A 24,517-nucleotide genomic window follows, 5' to 3' on the forward strand; every position below is an offset into this window, starting at 1 on the left:
CACTTATTCATCTCCTCTGCCGCCCACCTGTACCCGGTGTTGTCCCGGTGCGCAGTCCTAGCGCGGAGAGCTCCGCTCCCAGGGCCAGCCCAGCGCAGTTACAGCGTCTCATGGGTCTCACCGCTCCGACAGCTGGGGCTGCCCGCGCTGTGGTTGACCTTCACAGAACTCTGGAGCGGGGCCTCGGCACCAACCCAGGTCTTAGAAGCCTGAGGTACACCACTGCTACCGGGTGTATCACCGCAGAGTCCTGAGCCCGCGACCTAGGGGCGCGGGCAGAGAGCAGCTTCCATGGCGGAAACCCCGAAAAAGAAATCAGACCCGCTCACGCCGCGGAGACCCCGCCGAGCCTCTAGGGGGCGCCATCGCGGCGCGCCGCTGTGCGCCGGGGCACGCTGCCGCTTTAAGCGCGCTCCCCCAGACGTCATAGCGGGGTTCACGTATGTGCGCTGCCTACCTTGTTGGTCACCATTGACCTTCGGGACGGGCTGTTCGTGGCAGCTATTGGCTAGAGCGTGGCAAGTGCTGCTCTCTGGTTGGTGAGTGGTGGCTTGCTCCCGCCCCGGCGGTGCCCAGCAGGTTCCGTTGCGCACTGGTCGCTAGTTCCTGTAGTAGGCCTCCGCGCGGAGAAGGGCCCGGGACGAGCGGCGGGAGCGGAGCGGGCGGACGGCCATGGCGGCGGTGGTGTAGAGCTGGACCAGGCGGAGCAGTGGGGCCACCATGATTATAGAGAACGTGGACGCTCTCAAGTCGTGGCTGGCCAAGTTGCTGGAGCCGATGTGAGTGTGGACTGGGGCAGGGCCGTGGCCGGCGCGGCCCGGCCGGTGGTGTGGCGGTGGGTTAGGCGTAGGGGCAGGGTTAGTCCCTGCTGTGAGGGGAGGTGTCTCAAGGACAAGGAGTGAGCGCGGACGGAATTCGGGGTGGGCAGCGCTTGCCGCAGGCCCCCGTGAAACGAGGCTGCGTACGGGGCCGGGAACCGGGCGAAGCGGCGAGACACGCAGGCCCTCCTCGTTCTCCCTCGCCTCACGGCTGTGTTCCATCGAGTACAGGCAGCCCAGCGTCATGAGGCCCTGGGTGGTGACAGAGCCCGGCCCGGAGCCGCGCTGGTGGCCGGCGGCCCGGAGCAGGCGCTGGGTTTACGTGAGAGTCCGGTTTAAAGGGCTCGGTCTGAGAGCTGGGATTGCCAGAGCGCCGGTGCGCCGAGCCTGGCCTTTTGTCCCGGCTGCTGCGTATCGGCCTTGGTCAGAGTCGGGGCGCAGGAAGGGCTCGGGGTTGAGGCGGTGTCAGAGCTTCATTCCCGCTGCGTAACGTCGGATTGTGGCACAGGAGCCTGAGCCAAGAAAGCAGAGTCGTAGAGTAGCCAAACACGCAGGCAGGCACTGCTGGAAGGGCGGACGAGGTTCCTCGGGCGGCAGGGCTTGGAGCTGGCTTGTTTCTGGGGCTGAGTGCTGGATGAGGATTGTTCTGGGAGAGGTTGGTGTTGGCAATGAAAGGCACTGTTCGTGAATGGCAACTATCATGCTGACTGAGCGCCAGTGGCATGGGCACGGGGAGGTGCTGGTGGAACTTCCTCTGTAGTAAAGGACTCCTGGAGGAGCCTAACTTGTCAGTAACTAGTTAAACTAGTCTCCTGGTCTCTATGGTGTAAAAATAAGACCTGTCTGAAGCTGCAGTTTACAATGCTCAGTTAACTCTTCTTTTTAAAGATAGGTTTCTATTCGCCTATTTTAAACAGGCTTTAGAAATGTGTAGCTGTAGTCACGGAGTAACAGGCCTTTGAAGATTCCTTGTGACTTTCCTTTTTGCTAGTTTTTGAGATAATGAGTCTCTGGTATTTGATCAAGTTCTCCTGAAGGTCTCTCTGGACTGAGTATAACTGTTGCTTCTACATTTCCATTGCCATTTGCAGTTGGCCTTCTCTCTTTCTGTCTGGCGTTCTGTGCACTGTAGAGACACAAATCAGAGTTGAGGGTTCATGGCAGGGATTCAGAAATCCCTGGTGTGAAATTCAGGGCTGAAGGTACAAGGCAGTTAACCTGGAGGAGTGTGGTTAACTTTGGATGTTCTCGGCGTTTATGATGTAGTGCCTAGAAGAAACTAATGTATAAGGAGAGGAGTGAGAATGGCTATAAAGGGGTGGTTCATCTCCTTTGTTTTAAACTGAAGGTTTGTAGTAGGTTCCGTGTGGGCACTGGCGTCATTACATACGGTTTATTTCTTGTGTGTGTCTAAGGATTCTAAAACGCATAAATTTGTGGTCTCTTTGTTGTTAATTGCTGTACTTAACTTGGCTTTCACTTCGTGTTAGAAACAGGCAGCAAACTAATTTGGAGTGTAGCTGCTAGACTGGTGCTCATTGAGGTTTTTTATTTGGTCTATCCCGTTGTCACCTACCTGGCTTTGTGTTTAGTCTGGGAATTTTTTTCTATTACAGAGGGTTGTTAATTTGTTTTGAGGTCTGTATACTGTCTGCTATTTTCCTCTGTTTCTGTAGTTAATGTTCTTGGGAAATACACAATCACCTCTCTGTTAATCTTAAAAAAATAAGAAATCATCTTTGAAAGGTCAAAATGTTTGAGGTTACTACCTGCCACCTGATAGCCTGCACCTCCATCTTCAGAGGGGCTGTTGCTTAGTCATTTAACACTGTTCATGTGGTTGATGCTTGAAGTGTTTCTCTAGTAGCTGTCTAATGGGATGTAAAGCAATATCCATTGTAAAGCTCTGTGGCAGAGTGTTGCTGCACATCTGTGGCCTTCGTGAGGCTAGATAAGAGCTTAGGTAGTGCAGATAGTGAATGGATATTGACAGTTGCAACCTCCTGGACGTTTTAACAGCAATTAAAGATTGCTGGAAAGTTTGTAGGCATGGAAGTGGTCCTTGGGGGATGAAAACCCCAATGTGTTAGACAGTAGCCTCAGCTGTGATACAGGTTTTTGTGTATTTAAAATGGGCTTTTTTGGTGTTTCTGAACTGCTGTTCGTAGTAACTGTTTTGATACTTTAAAACCACTGTAATGCTTTAGGCATGAGCAGTGACTTGGCTGGTGCTTACTCTCCTGTTCTTGTGGAGTCCTGCTTGGTGGTGGTTGCTGTGCATGGAAGAAGCTGAGAGTTGGTGGCTGCTATTCATCTGGCCTAGAATTGGCTCTTTCTGTGCATTAAGTGGGTGACTTTTCCTAAGCCCAGCAAAGGAAGGCTGTTGGGTGGGGACACAAAGCAACTAAGATACGGTGATAGACCTTTTGCTGGCTTAGCCACCACAGCACATCCAGGTCAGTGCTGGATGTCAGAGCAGCATCCAGCATGCATGGCCAGGTTTTCTTTGGTGGCTCTTCGGTGGCAGTGATCACACAACACAGGATTTTGTCAGACTTCAGCAAACTACTTCTTTCTCTCCATAGATGTGATGCAGACCCCTCAGCCTTAGCCAACTATGTTGTGGCACTAGTCAAGAAAGACAAGCCAGAGAAAGAGCTGAAAGCTTTCTGTGCTGATCAGCTGGATGTCTTTCTGCAAAAAGGTACTGTGCTGTGCCCTGTTCAGAGGGGTTCTTGTCAGCAAGGGGAGGAGGGATGATGATGCACTGCTGTTGCCTTCAAAACAGTTTTTGTTATCCAGGAACTATTTCTGACAGAATGTGAAGGAATAAGGATAGTGTGATTTGAAAAAAAAAAAAAGTCTTGATATGCCTCATGCTGCCAGGAGTTCTGACAGGTGTTTGGTCCTTCTGACAACCTGGTCCATAGTAACCTTTCAGGCTCCTGGTGTGAGCTTCTCAACGCAGTTCAGTTGAAACCTGAGTTTTAAATGCTTGAACTACCGATGCTCACTGGGGATGTTACTTCGAGTTCTTTTGTAAGATGATGTGAAATTGATGATTATGATTACCTTTTTGTGAGCCATTTGCTGTCCAAAATGTCTGTGAAGAGGCTGTTGACTACAGCCATTGAAATAACTGGACTCACTCCTCAATCATAACTTTTGATCACACTTTCTTCTTGGATTGTTTCAAAGTTGTGAATGTGATTGAAGGAACCTCTTTGATAAACCTGATGAGTTTCTTTGTCTAAAATAAACAAGTTCCACGGATGTCATTCCAGCTCCTGTCAACAGTCCACCAGGATGACTTCCTTGAGGGACTTCTCTGGTGAATCTAACAGTGCCCTTAAATCAATATGTAACAGTATATTCTTGTGTTCTGTATCCTCAGAAACTTCAGGTTTTGTAGATAAACTTTTTGAAAGCCTGTACACAAAGAGTTACCTTCCCTCTCTGGAACCCTCGAAAGCAGAAGCTAAGCCTGCAGGTCAGGAAAAAGAAGTAGTCAAGGAGGAGGTAACATTGTGTTTCTGCTTGCCTGTTTCTAATTCTCCAATCAACTGTGAAGTGAGAAAGAAAGGGTTTTGTTGTTGTGACCAATAATTTTCGTGTGATCCCTGTGCATCTGAGGAAAAATGAAGGATGGCTCTTCAGATAAGAAGACTTCAAAATCCCTCTGCAGAGCCTACCTTTGATCTAGATTAAGAGCACTCAGAAATCCTAGCCAGCTGTCACTGGCAGTAGGAGCTGATAATGGTTTGGAAGGGTTTGAGAGAAAAGCAGCAAAAGCATTTCAGATTCAGTGAGAAATAGAAATTATCTTAAATGTTTTCTGTAACAGTGAAAAATCAGTGGCATCTGATGGCCTCCATATTGAGACATAATGACTTCTGAAGTGATTCAGCGTTCATTTGCCAGCAGTTCTTTCTCTTACCTTTTTTTTAAATGCTTTTATTAACAAAATTTAAAACAATCAAGTATTTGAGAGGACTGAAGTAATATTCTTGGAGTCGGCTAAGTCTCCTTGTAGAATCCTCTGCTGTCACTTGTCTGAGACAGATGTTTTTTCATCTAAATCATCTTAGTTTTCACTAAATTTGGTCTTTTTTTCTTCATGTTTAAAAACAAAACACCAAACCTGTTCCTCATCCTTGCTTGGTAGTTGCCTCTGAAGCAGAATTTCCAAGAGGCAGTTGAAGAGGAGCGGGAGAGCCGGAAGAAGAAGTACTCCAGTCCGCAGAGAAGCCGTACAGATTCCAGTGAGCAGAGGTTAGTTTCTGCTGCATTTGCTGGTAGTCTCCAGCTGTGGATTTTTACCTGGTATGTGGTGATTTTTCACAGCAACAGTAATGTACTCCCTGCTGTACTCTCTGCACTTTATTATCTGTGTGCTGAGCACTGCATTTGGGCTCTTCACCTGCAGTTGGGCTCTTCAGAACAAAAAGGCAGTTTTTCAGATGTGTATGCATAGGAATTACATCAGCTCCATTCTTTCCCTTCCTACAGAATTGAAAAGCATTGCTGTGGGGTCTTTAAGGGTTGAGAGGCTTGTTCATAATACAAACATCACTTCTGCCTCTCAAGCCTTTCACTTCCCAATTCTCCATAGTTATGCCCTTGCTGGTTGCTACAAGTTAGTGACCCAGCTTGGAGATTCTGTGCTTTCCTGTCTGATTTGGGAAACTGAGGAGAAACTTCTTAGGTGTGAGGGTGCTAGAACCCTGGAGCAAGCTGTTCAGAGAGGTTGTAGAGTCTCCTTCTCTGGAAACTGTGCATCGTGATCCTGGGCAATCTGCTGTGGGTGTCCTGGCTTTGGCAGGGGTTTGGCCTTGATCTCTATAATTCCCTACCATTCTGTGATTCATTCTATCTAATTCTGACCCAAATGTTCTGCTGCCTGAACTAGATGGGAGGGATGGAGAGCATCTTGCTGCGTGCTTATTTCTTTGTTTGGATTCTCTTTTCGTACACGTGATCTATGTCTGCCTTTTTCTAGATCCAGAGACAAAAAGAGAGATGATGGGAAGTGGAGGGACTATGACAGGTACTATGACAGGAGCGAGCTGTACAGGGAGAAGTCGAGCTGGCGGCGTGGGCGCAGCAAGAGCCGCTCCAAGAGCAGGGGGATGAGCCGGAGCCGCAGCCGCAGCCGGGGCAGGAGCAAAGACCGCGATGCGAGGAGTGCTGGTGAGTACCTGGGGCTTGGGGAGAGCATCTGATGGCAGTGTTGTGTGGTGGCTTCTGCACTCTGTGTGGTCTGGCAGACTGTGCATGTCCTGGAGTAGCTGAAGCAAATTGAGTGCTTTGTTTTCCTGAAATTGTTCATTAAGATGCTGTTCTTCAGAGTAGAACAATGAAGGAGATTGTTTCTTCTTTGCTAACCTCTTAATTTACCTGCTGGTGTGTACCAGCAAGTAGCAGCAGCTGATAGTTTTGTGCTCTGTGTGTTGACAAAGCTGTTGATATTTATTTATTCCCCCTAAAGATCTTTCTTTGTAAAGTAGTGTTGCCCTACTTGTCACTTTGTTACTGTGTGTGTTTTAGAGAAGGTTTCTTTGTATTTGAAGGTGGTTACCATGTGTTCCATTGTTCTTTTAGGGCAAATTCAGGTCTGTTGGAAAAATAAGAGGCACAGATTACAACAGATTTCCACGCCTGTTGAGACCACGTTAGTTAAGGGCGGGGGTAGGTTTGTTGTTTCAGGCTTTTTCCCTCCTTTTTCTACTTTAAAAGACAAAGCTGTAATCCAGAATGGAATAAGGAGTAGAGGAATGAACATGCATTTTGCAAAGAAAACGTTTAGCTTTCTGAAATTAAAACCCTGTTTGCATTGTATTTAGCTCTTGTTTCATTGACAAACTCTTCTTGAAGGAGCTTAGTCTTAAGTGCAGAAAACTGAATATTTAAGGAAATATTTATGCTGTTGTGTACATTTTTCAAGGCTCTGGCATGTGGAACAAAGCATCAAGACTTTATCTAACTTCTTTTGTTTCTTAACAACAGAGCACCGAGAGAGATCAAAGTTCAAGAGTGAAAGGAACGATGTTGAGGTCTCCTATAATCCAGTTCCCGTATCTTCCAATAAATCATCTGAGCAGTATTCCTCTGCACAGTCTATCCCCAGTACTGTCACTGTCGTTGCACCTGCACACCACCTTGAAAATACAACAGAGAGCTGGTCAAATTTCTATAACAATCACAGCAACCCCAGTTCCTTTGGCAGAAACCCTCCTCCTAAAAGAAGATGTCAAGATTATGATGGTAGGTGGTTTAGTTTTCAGCTTTGTGCCTTGTTTCAGTTACTCTGTGACCTCTGATTTGTAGTTACTCACTGAATGTAGCCTGTGAGTCAAAATGCAGTAGGATGTGGAGCATTCCTTGTGTGAAAGGTGCATATATGGCCTGTAATTTTTCTGGAGAAATAACTGCTTTTATACTCTGACAGTGGCTGGAAAAGAACATGTGGAGTTTGTTCAGAATATGTGCATGGCAAATACTTCAGCCACTTACAATTCTGATGAAGAATGTAGCTGGTGTTGAGTATAAATCAGCTGGGACTTCTGGCTTGATTTTTTTCCACAGCTTTTATGCTGGCTGCATGTATGTTTGTGTGCTTTAAGGGAAGATTATTTTAATTGGAATAAGTTCAAAGCCTCGAGTAGCAATATGTTGTTGGCTTGGTGATTGCATATTTTGTGTCAGCAAAAAGTGAAGCACTACAGATGGCTGACAACTAAGTTTCTTCATTATTTTTCTTTAAATACCCTGAACTGTCCTGTTTTGCAGAGCGAGGATTCTGTGTGTTTGGTGATCTTTGCCAGTTTGATCATGGAAGTGATCCTTTAGTAGTAGACGAAGTTTCTTTGCCAAGTATGATTCCTTTTCCTCCACCACCTCCGGGACTTCCTCCTCCTCCTCCTGGTATGCTCCTACCCCCTCTGCCAGGTCCAGTGCGGAATATGAGGCTGCCAGTTCCACAGGCTCACCCACAGGCACCACCTCCTGTTGTCCTTCCTGTACCAAGTGAGTCAGAACTTTGTTCTGTGTTTCTTTGTCACCAAGTGACAGTGGTGACAACGTTCTGGAAGATCTCTTTCTATTTGAGGTAGTGAGTCCTAGCTGTTTTGCTGGTAACGTGCTGTTCAAAGCATTGCCAAAGTAATTGTGGAGAGCCAGCTTTTAAATGTTGATATTCCTGTCTGTCCACACAGAATTGAATAAATTGGGCAGAGAGATGAAGAAGAATTTCTTCCAGCTTACCTCATAACCCTCCTTTCCTCCTTCCTTTTTTTTCTTGAAGACTTGTGCTTCCTGGGATAGAGCAGCTTACCCGAAGGGGGCTTCTCAATGCACTTTTACTATATGGGGCTAAACCTCTCTGTGCTGAGTATGCCCAGAGCAAGGCATAAGCAGAGAGCACTGAACTATGTGCATGTTTTGTCTGTGGACTTAGAAGACCTGGTGACCTGCTGTGTGGTGTCTTTGCAGGACCCCCATTAACGCAGTCCAATTTGATCAACAACCGTGAGCAGCCTGGGACAAGTGCAGTGCCCAACCTGGCACCTGTGGGAGCAAGGCTGCCTCCTCCTCTACCCCAGAACCTGCTCTACACAGTCTCAGAACGTAAGCAAACTCCTCTGTTTGAAACCTGCATGAGATAGAAGTTGTGATGTTCCTCTCTTGCTGTGTAATGAGAAATTAATGCCCTCTGCCCTCCTCCAGTGCATACAAATCTAAAAAGAAGTCTAAAGGCTTTCTCCATGCTCAGTGTAGCAGCAGGGGCTGCTGCTGTGGGAAGCAGCAGTGATGCACTGCCCTGGCTGAGGAATAGTCACTTGTGGGGAGCTTCCTTTGGGGTTCATGTACACCAAGCAGTCAGTATTAGGCAGCAGATAGATCTGCAAACCTGTAATTCCCGTCTAACTTGCTCACTATTCCCTTCTGGCTTGGTTTACTACAGATAAGAGGTTTGATCTCATCTCTGTTTCCCAAATCAATTTAGTTCTAGATTTTTGGTTAAAAATTGTCTGGCTTTCAGCAGACACTTCCATCCTCCTTAGCAGTTTGTGTTTCTGAAAAGTGGGTTTGCATGAGGGGAAATGGCAAAGTGCCTGAAGAGTCTCAGAGTGCTGACTTGAAATCCAGCACAGCTTGTATCTCTTTGAAAAAGTAAGAATGACAGCTCCTTGGTTTTCATGAGCAAAGTGACTCAATCTCAGTAGTTTAGCCTATTCCCATATGGGTTATTTTTACATATCCAAAGAAGGAGTCAAGTTCCTGGTCCATGTCATTTTCTTTGTGGCTTCCTCTGTGCTTCTCAGAACTTCAGTTGCTCAGCTGTCTTGTTAGATAAGCTGTACAGTGATCTCCAAATGCTGCCAGGTGCTCAGATGTTCCCATCCCATTCTTTCAGCTTCAGAACTTTTCCTAGTAGGTGATTTCATCAGCCTGAGTTCACAGGGTATCATTAACTTCAGCTGCTCTGCATGAGTCTGTTCTCAACAACATCTGTGTTGATTCTCATCTGTTTTTTTTGACTGTTGTGGGAATTTCTGGTTGCCCTCTTGCAGTCGATGACATGCCAGATTGGAGGAACTTGTGGGTCACATTGTGCAAGGGTAATGAAGGCTCTTGGCAGAATGAAACTGAACTGCAAAACATCAGTATTGGCATTCTGGAGCATCTGCTTTAAATTTTGCAGTCTTTGTTGTTGATGTGGAATAAGGAGCTGAAGTTTAGAGTGCTTCAAGCCTGCCATGTTCCTCTGTGTAGGCATTCATTTTTGGTCCAGGACATGTTGTGTTTCTGGAAAGGGTTTCCATGTACTTCATTTATTCTAGTTCTTGTATAGCTTTTCCTTTTCATGATTGGAAAAATGGATCATCCTTGCTCTGGATCTTAGACTTGAACAATGAGTCAGTTCCATCATCTTGTGTTCTCCGTTTAGTTAGAAAATCCTTAGTACCTTGCTGGAGCTAGGCAACTGGTCTCACTCTTAGCAACGTTTGATAGGTAAGTATTGGTCAAATCATCCAATTTCTCATCTTTCTGTGACTGGAATCATTTCAGTTCTTCTCCAAAACTGCTTTCCAGCAGTAAAGTAGACTGCTGGGCAAAGCAAAGACTGAAAGTCTTTTTGCATCTTGGGCCACACAGCAAAAATGCTCACACTAAATCTTTTGGTGCTGCCCTTGAAATGCCATCAAAAGTTGTGGAGGTTGTCACACAGACACCTGGCTTCTTTCCCAGGCAGCCCATCAGCAGGACACGGTCGCTGTGACTTGCATGTTTCTGACAGCCAGCAGTAGTCATTCAAAGCCAGAGCAGAACATGCCCGACCAGCCCTGGGTGTAGAGCTCAGCTGAGGGGTTGAGTGGCTGCACCTTGGCTATATGACCTCTGTTCCCTCTTCTCTTCATCCAAACCAACTTCTGAGTCTTGGACGTCTGTGCACTTCCCTAAGGGAACGTTAACCCTGAGTCTCCAAGTCATTTGCAAAATTCTTTCATTTCTCTCCTTTTTTTATAGATACATATGAGCCAGATGGCTATAACCCTGAAGCTCCCAGCATTACCAGTGCTGGGAGATCCCAGTACCGACAGTTCTTTACGAGAGCACAAACGCAGCGTCCCAATCTAATTGGCCTAACATCTGGGGAGATGGATACAAATCCAAGAGGTAGGAAGGGTTTCTAGTCATTGCTGTTGCTGTTTCTGTCCAAGACTTCAACACTTGTTTTCCCCTTTTTCAGGCTGAAAGCAGTAGATTTTCTCACTGATCTAGTGTTCCAGATGGGTTTTCAGACATCTTTGCCTTTTTAAATCTCACCCTACTGCAGTCACAGCAGCATTTGGGAGCAAACATAGCCACTGGCTTGGAAACGTTACAAGGGGTTTGCAGCTGCTTGTTTGGTTGAGGTTTATTTCTCTTGAGCCTATGAAGACACTTTTTGGGTGCTGGAAGAAGGAAACGTAGTGCAGAAAGGGGGCTTGAAGCAGGACACTTTGAAGACTGCCTTTGATCTGCCAAGGATGTCTCTAGAAGATGGGGCACAGAGGCCATGATCTCCAATACTTACCTCCCTGCTGTGAATACTGGTAGTGAAGAGGGGAACTACCATGGCACGTTTTTGTGCTTGATGGTCTGTCAGCCAGATACTTTCTCAAGTGAGCATTGCAGCATTCCAGTTCTCCCAGCCTGTGGAGATCTCAGCTGGCTTTGCAGTAATTCCGAGTCCTTAACCGTCTGTGTGTGGATGTAGTCTCTTAGTGGCAGCACATGCACAGCATCTTCTAGGGGAGAGAACATGTCAAGGCTCTTCAAAGAGTTTTTTGCTTTGTTAGCATAACTTTTTCTCTCTTTGCTCCTGCAATCCTCACCTTGGCACTTAAAAGATGTGAAATTTTTGTGTTCGCTGCCACATTTCACTGTTCCTTATTCAGTAGATAAAGAATTTTTTTTCACTGTTTCCTTTCAGTGCCTCATCTTATACAGAATATCATTAAATATTACTGCAGAGATTGCTCTCTTCATCTCAGTGAACATCACAAAAGCAGGTTTAGGGCATTGTGTCTGGCCCTCAGATTTTGCCTGAGAGCCCGTTCCATTTGTAAGGCCTGGGCTTCAGGCTGCTCCTTTTTCTGTCTTTGTCACGTGTGTGGCAGGTTTACTCTAATCATCTTCCAGAGATTAAAAGTGCCCAGTCTGTGTCCTTACCAGTGTAACCAGCAGAGGCTGGCACATCTAAAAGCCATGGGAAAATGACTTCTAACTCAGACTTCTTTCTAGGAGTTGACTATTTGGCATATACGGGAGACTAACAGGAACAGCTTAATTTTGTAAAGGCTGTAGGAAAATCCTTGCCAAACTGATTTAATGCTTCAGCTTTGTCTTTGGAGAAGTTGCTTCAAACTTGAATGTCTGAGAGTGTAATTCCATGGCAAAGTTGTGCTTAATTAACAGTTTGTTGCTGAAAAATGGATGGAGGGATGACAAAGGGGTATCGGGGGAGGGATGGGTCCTTGATTGCTTCATCACTGTCAGGCATTAATGCAGGGAAAGCTTGTTGTTTGTTCAGCCCATGCCACACACTTCCATGCTGACCTGTAGCGTGGGAACCCAGCTGCTATCTTTTCCTCTTTAATTCTTTTTATTTTCCTGTAGAATCTGATTTTTTTATGTAACTAAAGGATGGAGTTTCAGCTTTTCTTCAATACCAGTCCTGAAGGTCAAAACCTCCTCCCTGCTGGCTGGACTAAATACCTCCTTTCCTCTGTTCAGTTAGACCAGCAAGTCATCTCCAAATCACCTCATAAACCAAACTGACTAACTTCATAAAGTCTTCCACCTTTTTTTCCTGATGTTAAACTCAGTCCTACTCTACCATTTAAGCAAAAGCTTGGGTGTATGGTGACTAACAGAGGCCTTTTTCCTTCTCCCCAGCTGCCAATATTATCATCCAGACTGAGCCTCCCATTCCCATCACAAATAACAGCAGCAACATCACTCGAGTTGTCCTGGAACCAGACAGCAGGAAAAGATCTCCAAGTAGCATGGAGTGTCCACCATTAAAGAAGCCTTGGCTGGGAAAGTAAGAATTAACAGCTGTTGTTGATGTATTGGGATGTAGTTGATTGCTGTCAGTGCTGGGAGCATCACTGTTCACCAGTCCCTGTAGTTTGAGCTGATTGGGTCAGGAAATCCATAACCACACCATGTGGACATGAAATATCTGTTGATGGGAGGACTCTTGTTCATGTCTCTAGATAAATGAAAATTAAATATGCATTAACATTTGCCTTCCTCAAGTGTGTGTGTGCCTGTCTGAATTAACCACCTTGTTCTCATTTTCTCTAGGCAAGCAAACAACAACCAGAGTAAGCCAGGATTCTTGAAGAAGAACCAATATACAAATACTAAACTGGAAGTGAGGAAAATTCCCCCAGACCTGAACAACATCACACAGCTCAATGAGCACTTCAGCAAGTTTGGAACTATTGTGAACATTCAGGTAAAAAAAAAACCTAAAACACAAAGGCCACTTTTCTGCTTCCATGGGGATGTTTTACTTTCCCAGAAGCCTTTCCAAGAACTGCAACTGTGCTGCATTCCTTGAGGGATCTGTGGAAGCAAACTGGGAGAGTAGCTGATCAAACTGAGAGAAAACTTTCCTTGGTGTTAATTCTGTGCAGGTCTGTTGGCTTCTGCCTTCCTCAGACCTTATTAGGCTTGAGAGACTTGCAGGTTTAGCACCATTAAACCAACTCTGAGTCTTGACCAACTTGTGAAAGAGATCCTCTAACCATTTCTGTCCTGGATGGTAACCCTGAAGCATTTCATAGTCAGGACTTTGACCAAGATGTTGCAGGATAGTCTTTACAGGCACCAGTTCATCACCACTTTGTGCCTTAATGCTAGCTGCAGTGTAGTGCTGTTGCTCGCACTATAGGAGATGAACGAAGGCACCATATACACAAAGCACAGGTAGTTAGGTGGCTTAAATGGCTCAATACCCATTACTCTTTCTGGAGAAAGCTGTTACTTAAGTCCACAGAGGTCTGAATTAAAGACAGATCCCTGGGGAACTTCTATATTTATTGAATTAATAATTTAATGTCTTAGCCCAGCACATGTTAAATGCTGTATTTCACTATCAAGGTGCTTTCTGCACCTCAGCAGTAAAATAAAGCATTTTAAAGGTGCACAGTCATTTACTAGAAAGTCCAAGGTGTGTTTTTAGCCCTGTAATTAATTTTTAGAGAAAAACAGCAGCATTGTTGTGCTGCTTGAAGAATGGGGGGGGCCTTTGCATTGTAAATCCTCAACAACAGTCTGCTCTTGGAAGGTCAGAATAAAGACCTTCCAGTCTGCACTGGGGTCCCTTCAGTCCGATCCTGGAAGGAGCTCACACTGCTCTGAGTCTGTGATGCTGTTTGGAGAAGTCTGTTTTTATTTTGTTTTCCTGTGTTTAAGCCTTGCTGCAAGTCTGTGCAGTTCTGCCAGAAGGTTCCTGGGTTTAATCTGACAGAACGTGTGACCTGTGTTTTGAGCTGTTTCTGTCCTTGGATAGGCCACTGTTAGTGCAGGTTATTTGCAGTGTGCTCCTGGCTGAGATCTTTCCCTCTCTGAGAAATCATGCATTCCACTGAACCTTTGCTCTAGGTTGCTTTCCAGAATGACCCTGAGGCAGCTCTAATTCAGTACTTGACTAATGATGAGGCCCGGAAGGCCATTTCCAGCACAGAGGCCGTTCTCAACAACCGCTTCATCCGAGTGCTGTGGCACAGGGACAGTGAGCAGCAGTCCCCAGTGCTGCAGCAGCAGCAGACATCCACTCAGCCTCTCCACCACCAGCTTCACCTTCAGCAGCAAGCCCTGACCACAACACCCACTGTGACCATGCACAGCAATCTCTCAAAGGTACTGTGCTGCCCTGACCTGTAACTGAGCATCAGCAGTTTTCCTCACTGACTGCTGCTCCAGGACATGGTGAGTAACCTTCCATTGTTGGTATCTCCTCGTGCACAGGTGATGAACAAACCCCTGGCATCTGGTGCCTATGTCCTTAATAAAGTCCCTGTGAAACGTCGCCTTGGAGCAGCAAGTGGAAACCAGTCTGACCTGAGCCAGACTGGGGCTGTGGTAGAGGATTCTCAGGTATGTTCGTGAGGCTCTGACCATCTCTGTGCTTTGGGTTAGGGCTCTGGCCTCTTACCTAAAGAGAAGCCAGAAAGCAGAACTTGTGATTTGTTCTCAGTTGCCCATTTCTCTTCACTGATGCACTGTGCAGCCATCATCAGTCCCGTCTCACCAGTTTCGTGACCTGTTTCTGTAGGACAGGAACAATGACTTCAGAAAGTAGCATGAAATAATCTTGGCAGTGCTTCATAGTAAACCAGCTTGGCAGCCCCTGTGTGATGCCAGTTTTCTCTGGGTGAACATCACTGCTTTCCCACTGCCTGTCAAGCTTATGCTGTGCTTTAACAGTAGAGCTGGAAGCTTATAGAAGTCTCAGAAGGCAAATCGGATTCTAGGCTGCATCAAGAGGACTGTAGCCAGCAGGGCAGGCAAGGGGATTCTGCCCCTTTACTCTGCCCTTGTAAGACCATCTCAAGTACTGCATCCGGTTCTGTTGTCCCTATCATAAGAAGGACACACAGCTGTAGAAGTGAGACCAGAGGAGGGCTACAAGGGCTGGAACACCTTTGTTATGAGGACAGGCTAAGGGAGCTGGGGTTGTTCAGCTCAGAAGAGAAGATGCTGGGGAAACATTAGAGCTGCCTTCCAATACTTGAAAGGAACCTACAGAAGGGCTGGAGAGGGGCTGTTCATAAGGGTGTCTAGCAGTAGGACAAGAGGGAATGGTTTTAAGCTAAGGGAGAGCAGGTTTAGACTGGATCATAGGAAAAAGTTGTTCAGTACAAGGGCAGTGGGACTCTGGAATAGGTCACCCGGGGAGGTTGTGGATTCCTCCTCTCTGAGGGTGTTTAAGGCCAGGTTGGATGAAGCCCTAAGCAGCCAAGTCTAGTTGAGAGCCTTCCCTGCCTATGGCAGGGAGGTTGCCGTAGATGATTTCTGAGGTCCCTTCCAGCCTTGGCCATTAAGTAATTCTGCTCTGAGCCCAAGCTGATCCCCTTCACTTCACACCAATATCCCACAGCAGCATGTGCTCCTGGCCACAGAGGAGCCCTCACTTGAAGGAAGCAAGCAAGCAGGTGACTTTTGCTGTATTACTTGGTCAGAAAATCTGGTGTCAGGTGATGTGTGTGAAAGAAAGTGTAATGCAGATCAGCTTCAGTGGTCTTAGTGGTTATCAGGATACAGAGGGGAGCAGTTGGTGAATAAAGAAAGCATCTTCTGCCAAAATCCTTTTCAGAAGCATTAAAGCTTCCAAGGAAACTGACTTAGACCCATGCCTTGATCTATGTGTTATAACGACCTTGGCCTTTTTGTTTCATTGCACAGATCTGGAGGTTTATGTTCATGTTTCACAGAACACATTCCTCCAAAAATCACTACTGGTCTCTCACACTTGGTTTAAGCTGCTCTATTTTTGTGTGTTTTTACTATTTCAGATGTTTCCTACTCCCACAAGCCACTCAAAAATGGTTTACAGTGCTTCACATCTAAAGACACCTGGGAAGCCTGGTGCAGGGTCTAAACCCCATGATGTGCAAGAAGTCCTTAAAAAAAAGCAGGTACTTTACTGTTTGTTGACTGCCCAACAGTGTAGTGATAAAGAAAGTATGGGAGGCCACTGGAACCTTGGAGATTGCTGCTTGGCTCTCTCCTTTTGTGCAGATTTTGTCATTATCAGGCTACCTTGCAAGCTTACACTAAGGTTAATCGTGGGTGAGTGGATATTCCTTCCTTTGGGGTGTCTCAACTCCTGGGTCATGTATAGGGTTTCCCTGAGATACTTCCCTGATTATAGTCTCTGCAGGTGTGAGACACTTTAATGACAATGCAGGATCTGTACTTGGAATACTTCCAAGACAGAAGTTAGAAACTTGTTTTCCAACCCAGATACACTTCTTCCTTTTACATGCTGCATACCAGCAGTTCGCCCTGTGGCCCTTTCTTCTATAGTCAAAGAAGGAAATGTGATCCATGTGAGTGCATCTAATGCTAGACTGCTTTTTACTGGCTGAAAGAGTTTTCTTCTCGTGCAGGAGGCAATGAAACTCCAACAAGACATGAGGAAAAAGAAGCAGGAGATGTTAGAAAAACAAATAGAATGCCAGAAGGTAACTCTGGACTGTCTTCTAGAAAGTGCATTCTGGGTTTGTAGATAGCTATGGTGTTCCTGGAATTTTATATTCCTGCTCTTTTGTTAATATGTAGATGTTGATATCCAAGCTGGAGAAAAACAAGGCCATGAAACCAGAAGAAAGAGCAGAAATAATGAAGACCTTAAAAGAATTAACAGGAAAAATATCTCAGTTAAAGGATGAATTAAAAACTTCGTCTACAACTTCTACAACATCAAAATTGAAGTCCAAGACAGAGGTATTTATAGCACAAGACACTTACCCAGCTGTGTTTTGTAACTCTCCAATGTTGTCTGAAAATGCAGCAGACTAAGATCAAAACACTTTCAAGAGGTGTTTTGGATTTGAGTGTGATGATCATGGGCAAGCAGATGATGGTTTTAAGGAACTGGAATGACCTAGTTTTGCATGTAGCTCGTTCCAGTGCTGAGGCAGAGAATTCTGGGCCCTTTGAAAAGTGGGCTGGAGGAGAGGCTCAAAGACAGTGAAAACAGATTGGAGGAAAGAGTGGTTATTGTGCACTGCTCTGCCTGTATCATTTATAGCAATGCATTGCCAAGGAATAAAACACTAAAAGCACACCTTACACTTCTGCTTTTCCTTCCTTTTTCTTTTCCAAGGCACAAAAAGAACTTCTAGATGCAGAGCTGGACTTCCATAAGAGACTCTCTTCTGGAGAAGACACGACTGAGCTGAGAAAAAAGCTCAACCAGCTACAGGTTGAGGTGAGTTTGGTCTGATGCTGTCCCTGTGTTGATGCTATCCTCTCAAACTGAAGATAACATCATACCCTCTTTGCCTCCTTTCCCAGGCTGCACGCTTGGGGATCTTGCCATCTGGCCGCGGGAAGACTTCGCCAGCCCAGGGGAGAGGCCGGGGCCGGGGCCGCGGTGGCAGAGGCAGGGGCATGTTGAACCACATGGTAGTGGATCATCGCCCAAAAGCACTGACAGTGGGAGGCTTCGTGGAACAGGAGAAAGATGAATTGTTACAGCACTTCTCTGTAAGTACAAGGTCACATCAAAACCCTGACACCTGAGAATTATGGCTGAGCTCTAACTCCGAGAGGAAGCAGGGAAACAGCACCCTGGCTGTGTGCTCACTTGCAAAGGGCACTAACGACTTAGTAAATAACTCTCTGTGCCAAAGTCTTGAAGACTACTTCCGTTTGTGCAGATGAATCAAAAACTTCCTCCTGAACTCATGGAGCAGGCTGTGGATAAGCAAACAGCTTCAGGAGTTACCAAGGGTGTAAATATAAAGTATCTGTAGCTGCTTCATAACAACTGCCCAGTGCTGTGTTTTTTGGGGCAGAGCTAAGAAGCTTAACTCAGTAATTCTTCACTGAAAGTAGCTTGAAATAGATGTCAGAATGATGAAAAATAATCCTCAGCCTCTGTGTATTCACAAGTTACCTTTCAGATCAGCAGTTCACAGCATTTCTCTTGTCTCTGTGGAGCTCCAGAGGTAAAGTGCTGCTTTGCTAAGCAGGACACTAGTTTCGGGGATGTCTGTTCCTGCATTCGTGGTGGAGCAAACAGCTTGCTAGTTTGCCAGCTAAGGCACTGTTGGCATCCTAACCAAAGCAGCAAAGGAGAAACTGATTTTCCATTCTCAGTTGCCCTTTCCAGAAGGAAATGCTTTGTTGTGCAAAGCTGGTAAACTTCTTGGAGGGAAGATGATCAGAGGGCTGGAGCACCTCTCCTGTGAGGACAGGCTGCAAGAGTTTGGGCTTTTCAGCCTGGAGAAGAGAAGGCTTCAAGGAGACCTTGTAGTAGCCTTCCAGTATCTGAAGGGGGCCTACAGGAAGGCTGGGGAGGGACTATTTAAAAAGTCTTGTAATGACAGGATAAGGAGCAATGGGTTTAAACTGGCAGGGGGGAGATTCAAACTAGATGTTAGGAAGAAGTTCTTTACAGTGAAGGTGGTGAAACACTGGAACGGGTTGCCCAGGGAGGTTGTGGATGTTTACTCCCTGGAGGCATTCAAGGTTGGAACTGGATGATCTTTGAGGTCGCTTCCAACCTAAACCATTCTGTGATTCTGGGTGATGTCATACTTTATAAATAGGCCCAGCGTGACATCGAAGCTTGACTCAGTCACTTTGGCATGTCTGGAAGCTCTGTGCAAAGCAAGAGACTGATAGTTCTATAGCCCTCCCCTGCAGAGCTGGGTACAGAGCTGCTAGTCTGGAAGCTGGTTTGATTCTGGTTGGAGTGTGAACACAAGTTCCCAATTTTTCATGCGGCAGGGCAGACTTTGCTCTTGGGGAGTCTGTTCCTGCTTTGGCCTCACTGCTTATTAAAAAGCTGGAGGCTGCACCTACTGCTTTGAGGTAAATTCAGTGAAAAATGGTCTGTAGTTTGATCAGATAGTCCAACCTGCTTTAGGGTAACAGTGCCACGAGCCCTGGGAAGCACCCTCAGGCAACCAGAGTGCCTCTTAGGAAGATTTTTTTTTATCTTATTTCTGAGAGACTTCATGATTTTTAAATTTGTAGCTGTCCTTAGCTACTAAAATCAGTAGTAGTTCTCACGAACAGCTAGTGCTTTACTCCAGCTACTATCTTACTGCCTTTTGAACTGCTTTTCTGCTTTGGCCAAAAAATACCAGTACAAATATTGCAGTACTGGTGAGTGATGCAAGTGAGATCTCTCAGGTTCTCACTTTTCTATCCAAAAACATAAGGTTTCAGTGGCCGCAGTTGTGGCAGATGATGATGGTGGTCTTGGAGGAGAATATCACAGCTGTTCCTAATTGACTTTTCTCTTCTAGAAATTTGGAGATATTGAAGACCTTCAGGAGGAGGATTCCCCATTAAGTGTTGTCCTGACTTTTAAATCTCGCTCAGAAGCTGAGAATGTGAGTAAGGGAGGCTCTAAAATAGGAATACTGAACTTCTTGGGGCTGCTCCCTTCTTTTAAAATGTAGCATGCATTGGTCCTTCTAGTTTGATCTGGACACTGTGGATGTTTTTGCTGCTACAGGCAGTTTCACTAGAGTGGGACACAGCTCTTCCTTACCCTGCTAGTGACACAGAGCTCTGATAAGCTTTTCAGCTGCTGGTAGATGAGCATTGTTCAGCAGATCCAGGTTTGAGTGAAGTTGCCTTCAAAAGACTGAAGCAGATGATTGTGTCTTGTTTCTGAGATCTTCATGTGTGCATTTCATAGAGTCATAAAGGGTTTGGGTTGGTAAGGACATCAAAGATCATCCAGTTCCAGCCCTTCTACTAGACCACGTTGCTCAGGGCCCCATCCAGCCTGGCTTTGAGCACTTCCAGGATTGGAACCTCCATAACTTCTATGCAAAACCTGTTCCAGTGCTTCACCACCATTTGTATGGTGTTTCCTGTGCCTAGCATGTTGTTGGTGATCTTAGAAACTCTTTACCTGACCCAGGCTTTGAAAATGTGTTCATTTCAAATCCAATCCAGGCTGCTAACCAAGGATCTCACTTCAAAGACCGAAGGCTACAGATATCATGGTACAAACCCAAGGTACCTTCAGTGTCCACTGAGATCGAGGAAGAGGAATCCAAGGAAGAGGTATGAGAGCTGTTACTAACCCAGCCACTCTTGTAGGAGTGCATTGCCTCACAGCTTTTACCACATTCTCTTTACTGAAGAAATGTCATGAAGGAGGTTTCTGCAAAGCAGACACTTGACTAGTTTGGAGTAGTCATGGGAAAAAAGAAAGGGAAAAGTTAAAATGAAGGGGAAAAGAGAAAGGCTTTCTGGATGAGATGTTGATTTGTCAGCCTCATTCTCTGAGGCTCACAGAACTGGCCTGGATTCCTCTCTGAAATTGAGCACGTGAAGCTTTCAAAAGCTTTTCTATCCAGGCACTGACCAGAAAAGTTGTTTCAGAGAGAGTGAGTGGTGGCTTAATGCAGCTTCCTTCTCCTTCCCTGGTGCACTAGGCTGCTGTTCTGTCCTTAACCTTCTGGCATGGGACCACTTCAGGGAGATCTGGTGAACAGGACTCGGCTGTAAAGCAGAACTGGTGCTATGTGTTGTGCCTGTGCCCTAGGGTGCAGCATGGACATGGTTGGTTTAAGTCCATTTCTTCTTTCTCTAGGAAACTGAAACCTCAGATTTATTTTTGCACGAAGATGATGATGACGACGATGAAGACGAGGATGAATCACGTTCTTGGAGAAGATGAAACTTGATGTTGGAAATGTATAATTTTAGGAATATAGTTCAAGCTACACCTTTTAAACATTTATTTAAGGAAGTCGATGAGCCAAAAATAGCTTTACTTTCTTTTCAAACCACAAGGTGTAAAGTGAGCAAAGTTGGTTACAAAATATTTTGGATCTAGAGCTGTGATACGAAGCTAGCCAAAGGCCCAGTGACTTTTTACATCCTTACCAAGCTCACCAGGCTGGTGATATTTTCTATTTAAGAAGGATAAAAAGAGAGAGGGGAGTAAGAAATAGTTGGTATTTTCTTGTCCTCTTTGTGTCACCTGTATTACCTTGGTTTGGGTTTTTTATAATGTCGTTGATTTGTTGGGTTCTAATTGAAAAGCTACTCCAGGTTTTATTCAGCAATATTCTGGAGCTGGGGGGAAAGACACAAACTTTCATTAAATGTTATGAAAGAAAAAATGGCCTCATCTGCTATTTGAGAAGGGGAAACAATGTATTTCAAGTGGAATCACTTGTCATAGGAATTTTGTGGCTAGATCAGTAAATTTATTGCAGTGTCTGAAGGCCACCTGGCTTTGTGTTGGACTGCTTATTCGTGAGAGGAGCTGGAAGAAGCAATTTAACAGGGTATTGTCGTGTCATTGTCCCAGGTCACTGTTTGTTCAACTTCTGCTCCGCAGAAAAGACCAGCAACGGCACCTGCTGGAGTGAATTTTCACTCCCTCTGGTTCCCTGCTGTAGTTTCAGGGTAAGGTTTATGTTAGACTCTGTTTACTGTGTTTCAGTGTTGGTGAGCAGGAATGTAATGTTTCATACTGAAAAACAACTAAACTGGCAGCTGCCTGCCAGCTCTTCGTCCTCTCCCTGTCACCAGCACTTTGATCTTCAACCCTAATCCATTAAATGCTCAGAGCAAAATGCTTTTTAGCCAAGGCAGTGTTGGTGTCATGCTTCAAGACCAGTGTTAAACCTGTACTGGAAGTTGCCAGTCCCTAGAGGAGTGTTCAGAATGGGACTTGAGAGGTTCTGAGCTTACCTTAAAGATGAGCCTCATTCCATTCTCCTTTGCCTTAGTGGTGTTCCATTGTAAGAACAGCTCCCATGAATGGGGTGGCTCAGCAGCAATGAGGATGACAGGGTCAGGTGCCTGAGCTGTGCATCTCCACTGGGACAGCTCCTGTAGCTCTGAGGTCTTCTCCAGGTAGCCTTTCCTTGCCTGCCCCTTGGACTGTGCAGGTTCAGCACATTGCAGGTGCATTTCTACATGAGATAAACAGCTTCTGGGTGCAGAAATGTTCTCCTCTGATGCACAAATGCTCTCTTCCTGGAAATAATCAGCTTAGCAAGTTGCCAGCTGAGGGAAGATGCCCCACAAGCCCTCTAAACGGCTCTGAGCTTGGCAGGTGGCCTATAGCTGAGCATGATTTGAGGTCTCCAAACTTTGATACTTTTCTGCCATGGTGATGGATCAAAGCTCAAGCCAGCATCACTTTGTGTCCTTGCCATCGAAGAGAATGTGTCTCAGTATTGTCTCTGTGTTCAACCTCACCTCCATATAATTAGGACTTCCCTGCTGATTGAGACTAAGTTGCAGACAGGAGGGCAGCCACTCCAACATCCTTACACATCTTGCTTTTCTCCCATCACCTCCAGTGTTTTATTTCAATGTCTGTGGCTCACTACATTTTGAAAACTCCATTGCAAACCTATCTGAGTGCTGACAGTTTAAAAAGTCATCGAGGGAACAAAAGGATTTCTATATTTTCTTTGTACAGAGCTTTTTCTTAAACTGTATAATTTTGTAAATACTTTTGCTTTTTTTGTGTACTAAAACTACCAGCCTATAGATTTCCATGAGAACTGTTGTATTTTTGTATTTGGAGAATGAAAACCGCAGTGAATGGATGAAAGCTGTAAGAGCAATGGCAGTAGCCTTGGCACAGGTAGAATGGGATTCCTTTTCATATGGTTTTTCATTTGGGGTGGCCCTGCCTGGCTGGCTCCCTGTTCAGGGGCACTTTGGGCCAGAGGGAGGCAAGTGGTGGCTTCAGCTGGTGAATTTGTGAGAGCTTCATCTGATTTCTGGGTTGGGTTAATTCCTCTTTACAGGACACGCTGGCAGGCTTCCATAAATCCTCTGGTGACATCCCAAACATGATGATTTCTAGGTGCTGAGGCACAGAATTGTGCCCCTGAACCTGGCTCGTGTGTGGATAGTAAGCTGTGGGGTGGTTGGGAGTGCAGGTGGTGGGCAGGACAGCAGTGCCTGGCTTGGGGGTGTAGGGAGCAGGAAAGCTTTTTGAAGTCACCTTCTTTTTGCCACAGCTTAGGGACTTATCTGGATTTAAGACTCTATTGTGCTGCTTGAAGATTTCTGTTCAGTAGGTAACACAACAGCACTTCTTGCTTGCCATGGCAACACTTCCCTGAAAAGAATCACCTGTGCTTTGAAGGGGTACCCTGGGCAAACTCAGAGCCAGCATCACCACTCCTATGCCCGGCCAGGGCCTTCACCCTGTGTGTGGGTTAGGTGTCATCAGCCTGAACTTGGGCTGCAAACACTGCAAGAGGAGCATGTGGTAAAGTAATGAAACAAAGTCCCTGTCAGGAAGGATTCTCCCTCTTTGAGTTCACCTGAGAGGGGAGGGCGAGGGGGTGGAAGTAAGAGCAAAGCAAGAGTTGAACTTATCAGTGTGGAACCAGCTGCTGCTGCTTTGTGCTACCAAATCATGTGAAAAGGAACGGAGCCCTTGCTGTACAGTGACCCTGTACCATAGTTTTTACAGATGTGAACTTGTGTAATAGCACCCTAGGAGATATTGTTGGATTTCTAACTGTTTATACATTAAATTCCTATCTGTAATGTTTGTTTTATTGATTACAAGCTGAATTTCTAAGATGCATGTTGACTTTTTTTTTTGCAATAAAGATACAGTGGAATGGTTCAAGATCTAGAAAAAAACAAAGCAAATTCTAACTGCAATTAGAGAACAGAACCATTCCAAACCATTACAACCATCACCAAAAGAGCCTGATCACTTCTTTGGGAAGCAGTGTGGTGTGTGTGTGAGAGGTGGGGCTTTAGTTGTGTGGCATGTGTGCAAGTTTTTAAGAGCTAGGAGGAAAAGCACCCTGGTGCTCTGAAATGGCACCGAGACAGCTAAATGAGGGGAGGGAGGTGCAGCAGGGTGGGAGAGGTTCCAGGAGAGGCAGTTTTGTATTTTAGGGAAGCTTCAGAGCTTAACAGCACAGAAAAACGTTTTGGAGCCCGTGGTGGGTTCTGGTCTCTCAGAAGTTTGCAGTGCTGCTGGAGGAGTTGGAAAAATCCTGTCTGTATTATAACGGCAGGAGTGACAGGACCAAGAGTGATGGCTTCACACTGGAAGAAGCTGGGTTGAGATGAGACATTAGGAAGGAATTCTTTCCCATGGGAGGTGGAATGGGTTCCCCAGAGAAGTTGTGTAGGCTCTGAGCCTGGAAACATTCCATGCCAGGTTGGATGGGGTCTTGGTCTAGTTGAAAGGACTTTAGACCTAGATGATCTTTAAGGTTGCTTCCAATCCAGACCAGTCTGGAACTGTATGAAAACTCAGTACCAAACATGAAACTGCAAACTCCAACTCCATTGCCATCTATTCTAACCCTGCTATTTGTTCTGTTGTTCACTCTGCTCTTAGGCTGTGCTGCTCCCTCGGGTTGTGGTTTCTCCCTTCACTTCCCTGCATTGTTTTTTCATGAGTGAATGTTTGCTGATGACCTGAGTTTTTAAAC

At 45.7% G+C, this 24,517-nt stretch overlaps 1 protein-coding gene across 5 annotated transcripts; it reads left to right on the forward strand.

The window, feature by feature from the left end:
- Window positions 1-23,773, forward strand: RBM27 (RNA binding motif protein 27). 5 transcript variants are annotated; one of them, XM_064161692.1, is made up of 22 exons: window positions 2-779; window positions 3,404-3,522; window positions 4,213-4,337; window positions 4,984-5,090; window positions 5,818-6,008; window positions 6,420-6,506; window positions 6,825-7,082; window positions 7,608-7,844; window positions 8,310-8,444; window positions 10,350-10,499; window positions 12,264-12,411; window positions 12,678-12,831; window positions 13,983-14,240; window positions 14,349-14,477; window positions 15,896-16,018; window positions 16,493-16,567; window positions 16,665-16,829; window positions 17,212-17,316; window positions 17,403-17,594; window positions 19,367-19,453; window positions 20,028-20,138; window positions 20,671-23,773. In XM_064161692.1, exons 1-22 carry the CDS (start codon window positions 721-723, stop codon window positions 20,755-20,757), a joined length of 3,102 nt encoding a protein of 1,033 aa, XP_064017762.1. In that variant the 5' UTR covers window positions 2-720; the 3' UTR covers window positions 20,758-23,773. The 5 variants fall into 5 exon arrangements, with proteins under 5 accessions (XP_064017764.1, XP_064017766.1, XP_064017762.1 ...); XM_064161694.1 differs by lacking the exon at window positions 19,367-19,453 and having other exon boundaries at window positions 1-779; XM_064161693.1 differs by lacking the exon at window positions 6,420-6,506 and having other exon boundaries at window positions 3-779.
- The last annotated feature ends 744 nt before the right edge of the window (window positions 23,774-24,517 follow it).

The sequence above is a fragment of the Pogoniulus pusillus genome, chromosome 22 (genome assembly GCF_015220805.1).
Source record: "Pogoniulus pusillus isolate bPogPus1 chromosome 22, bPogPus1.pri, whole genome shotgun sequence".
In the NCBI taxonomy this organism is placed as follows: domain Eukaryota; kingdom Metazoa; phylum Chordata; class Aves; order Piciformes; family Lybiidae; genus Pogoniulus; species Pogoniulus pusillus.

Bases quoted from the DNA above. Each gene is read 5' to 3' on its own strand.
- RBM27 (XM_064161692.1), top strand. From the start codon at position 721: ATGATTATAGAGAACGTGGACGCTCTCAAGTCGTGGCTGGCCAAGTTG. The intron at 7,845-8,309 runs GTGAGTCAGAAC...GTGTCTTTGCAG, and splicing joins TGTTGTCCTTCCTGTACCAA to GACCCCCATTAACGCAGTCC. The intron at 16,568-16,664 runs GTAACTCTGGAC...GTTAATATGTAG, and splicing joins AACAAATAGAATGCCAGAAG to ATGTTGATATCCAAGCTGGA.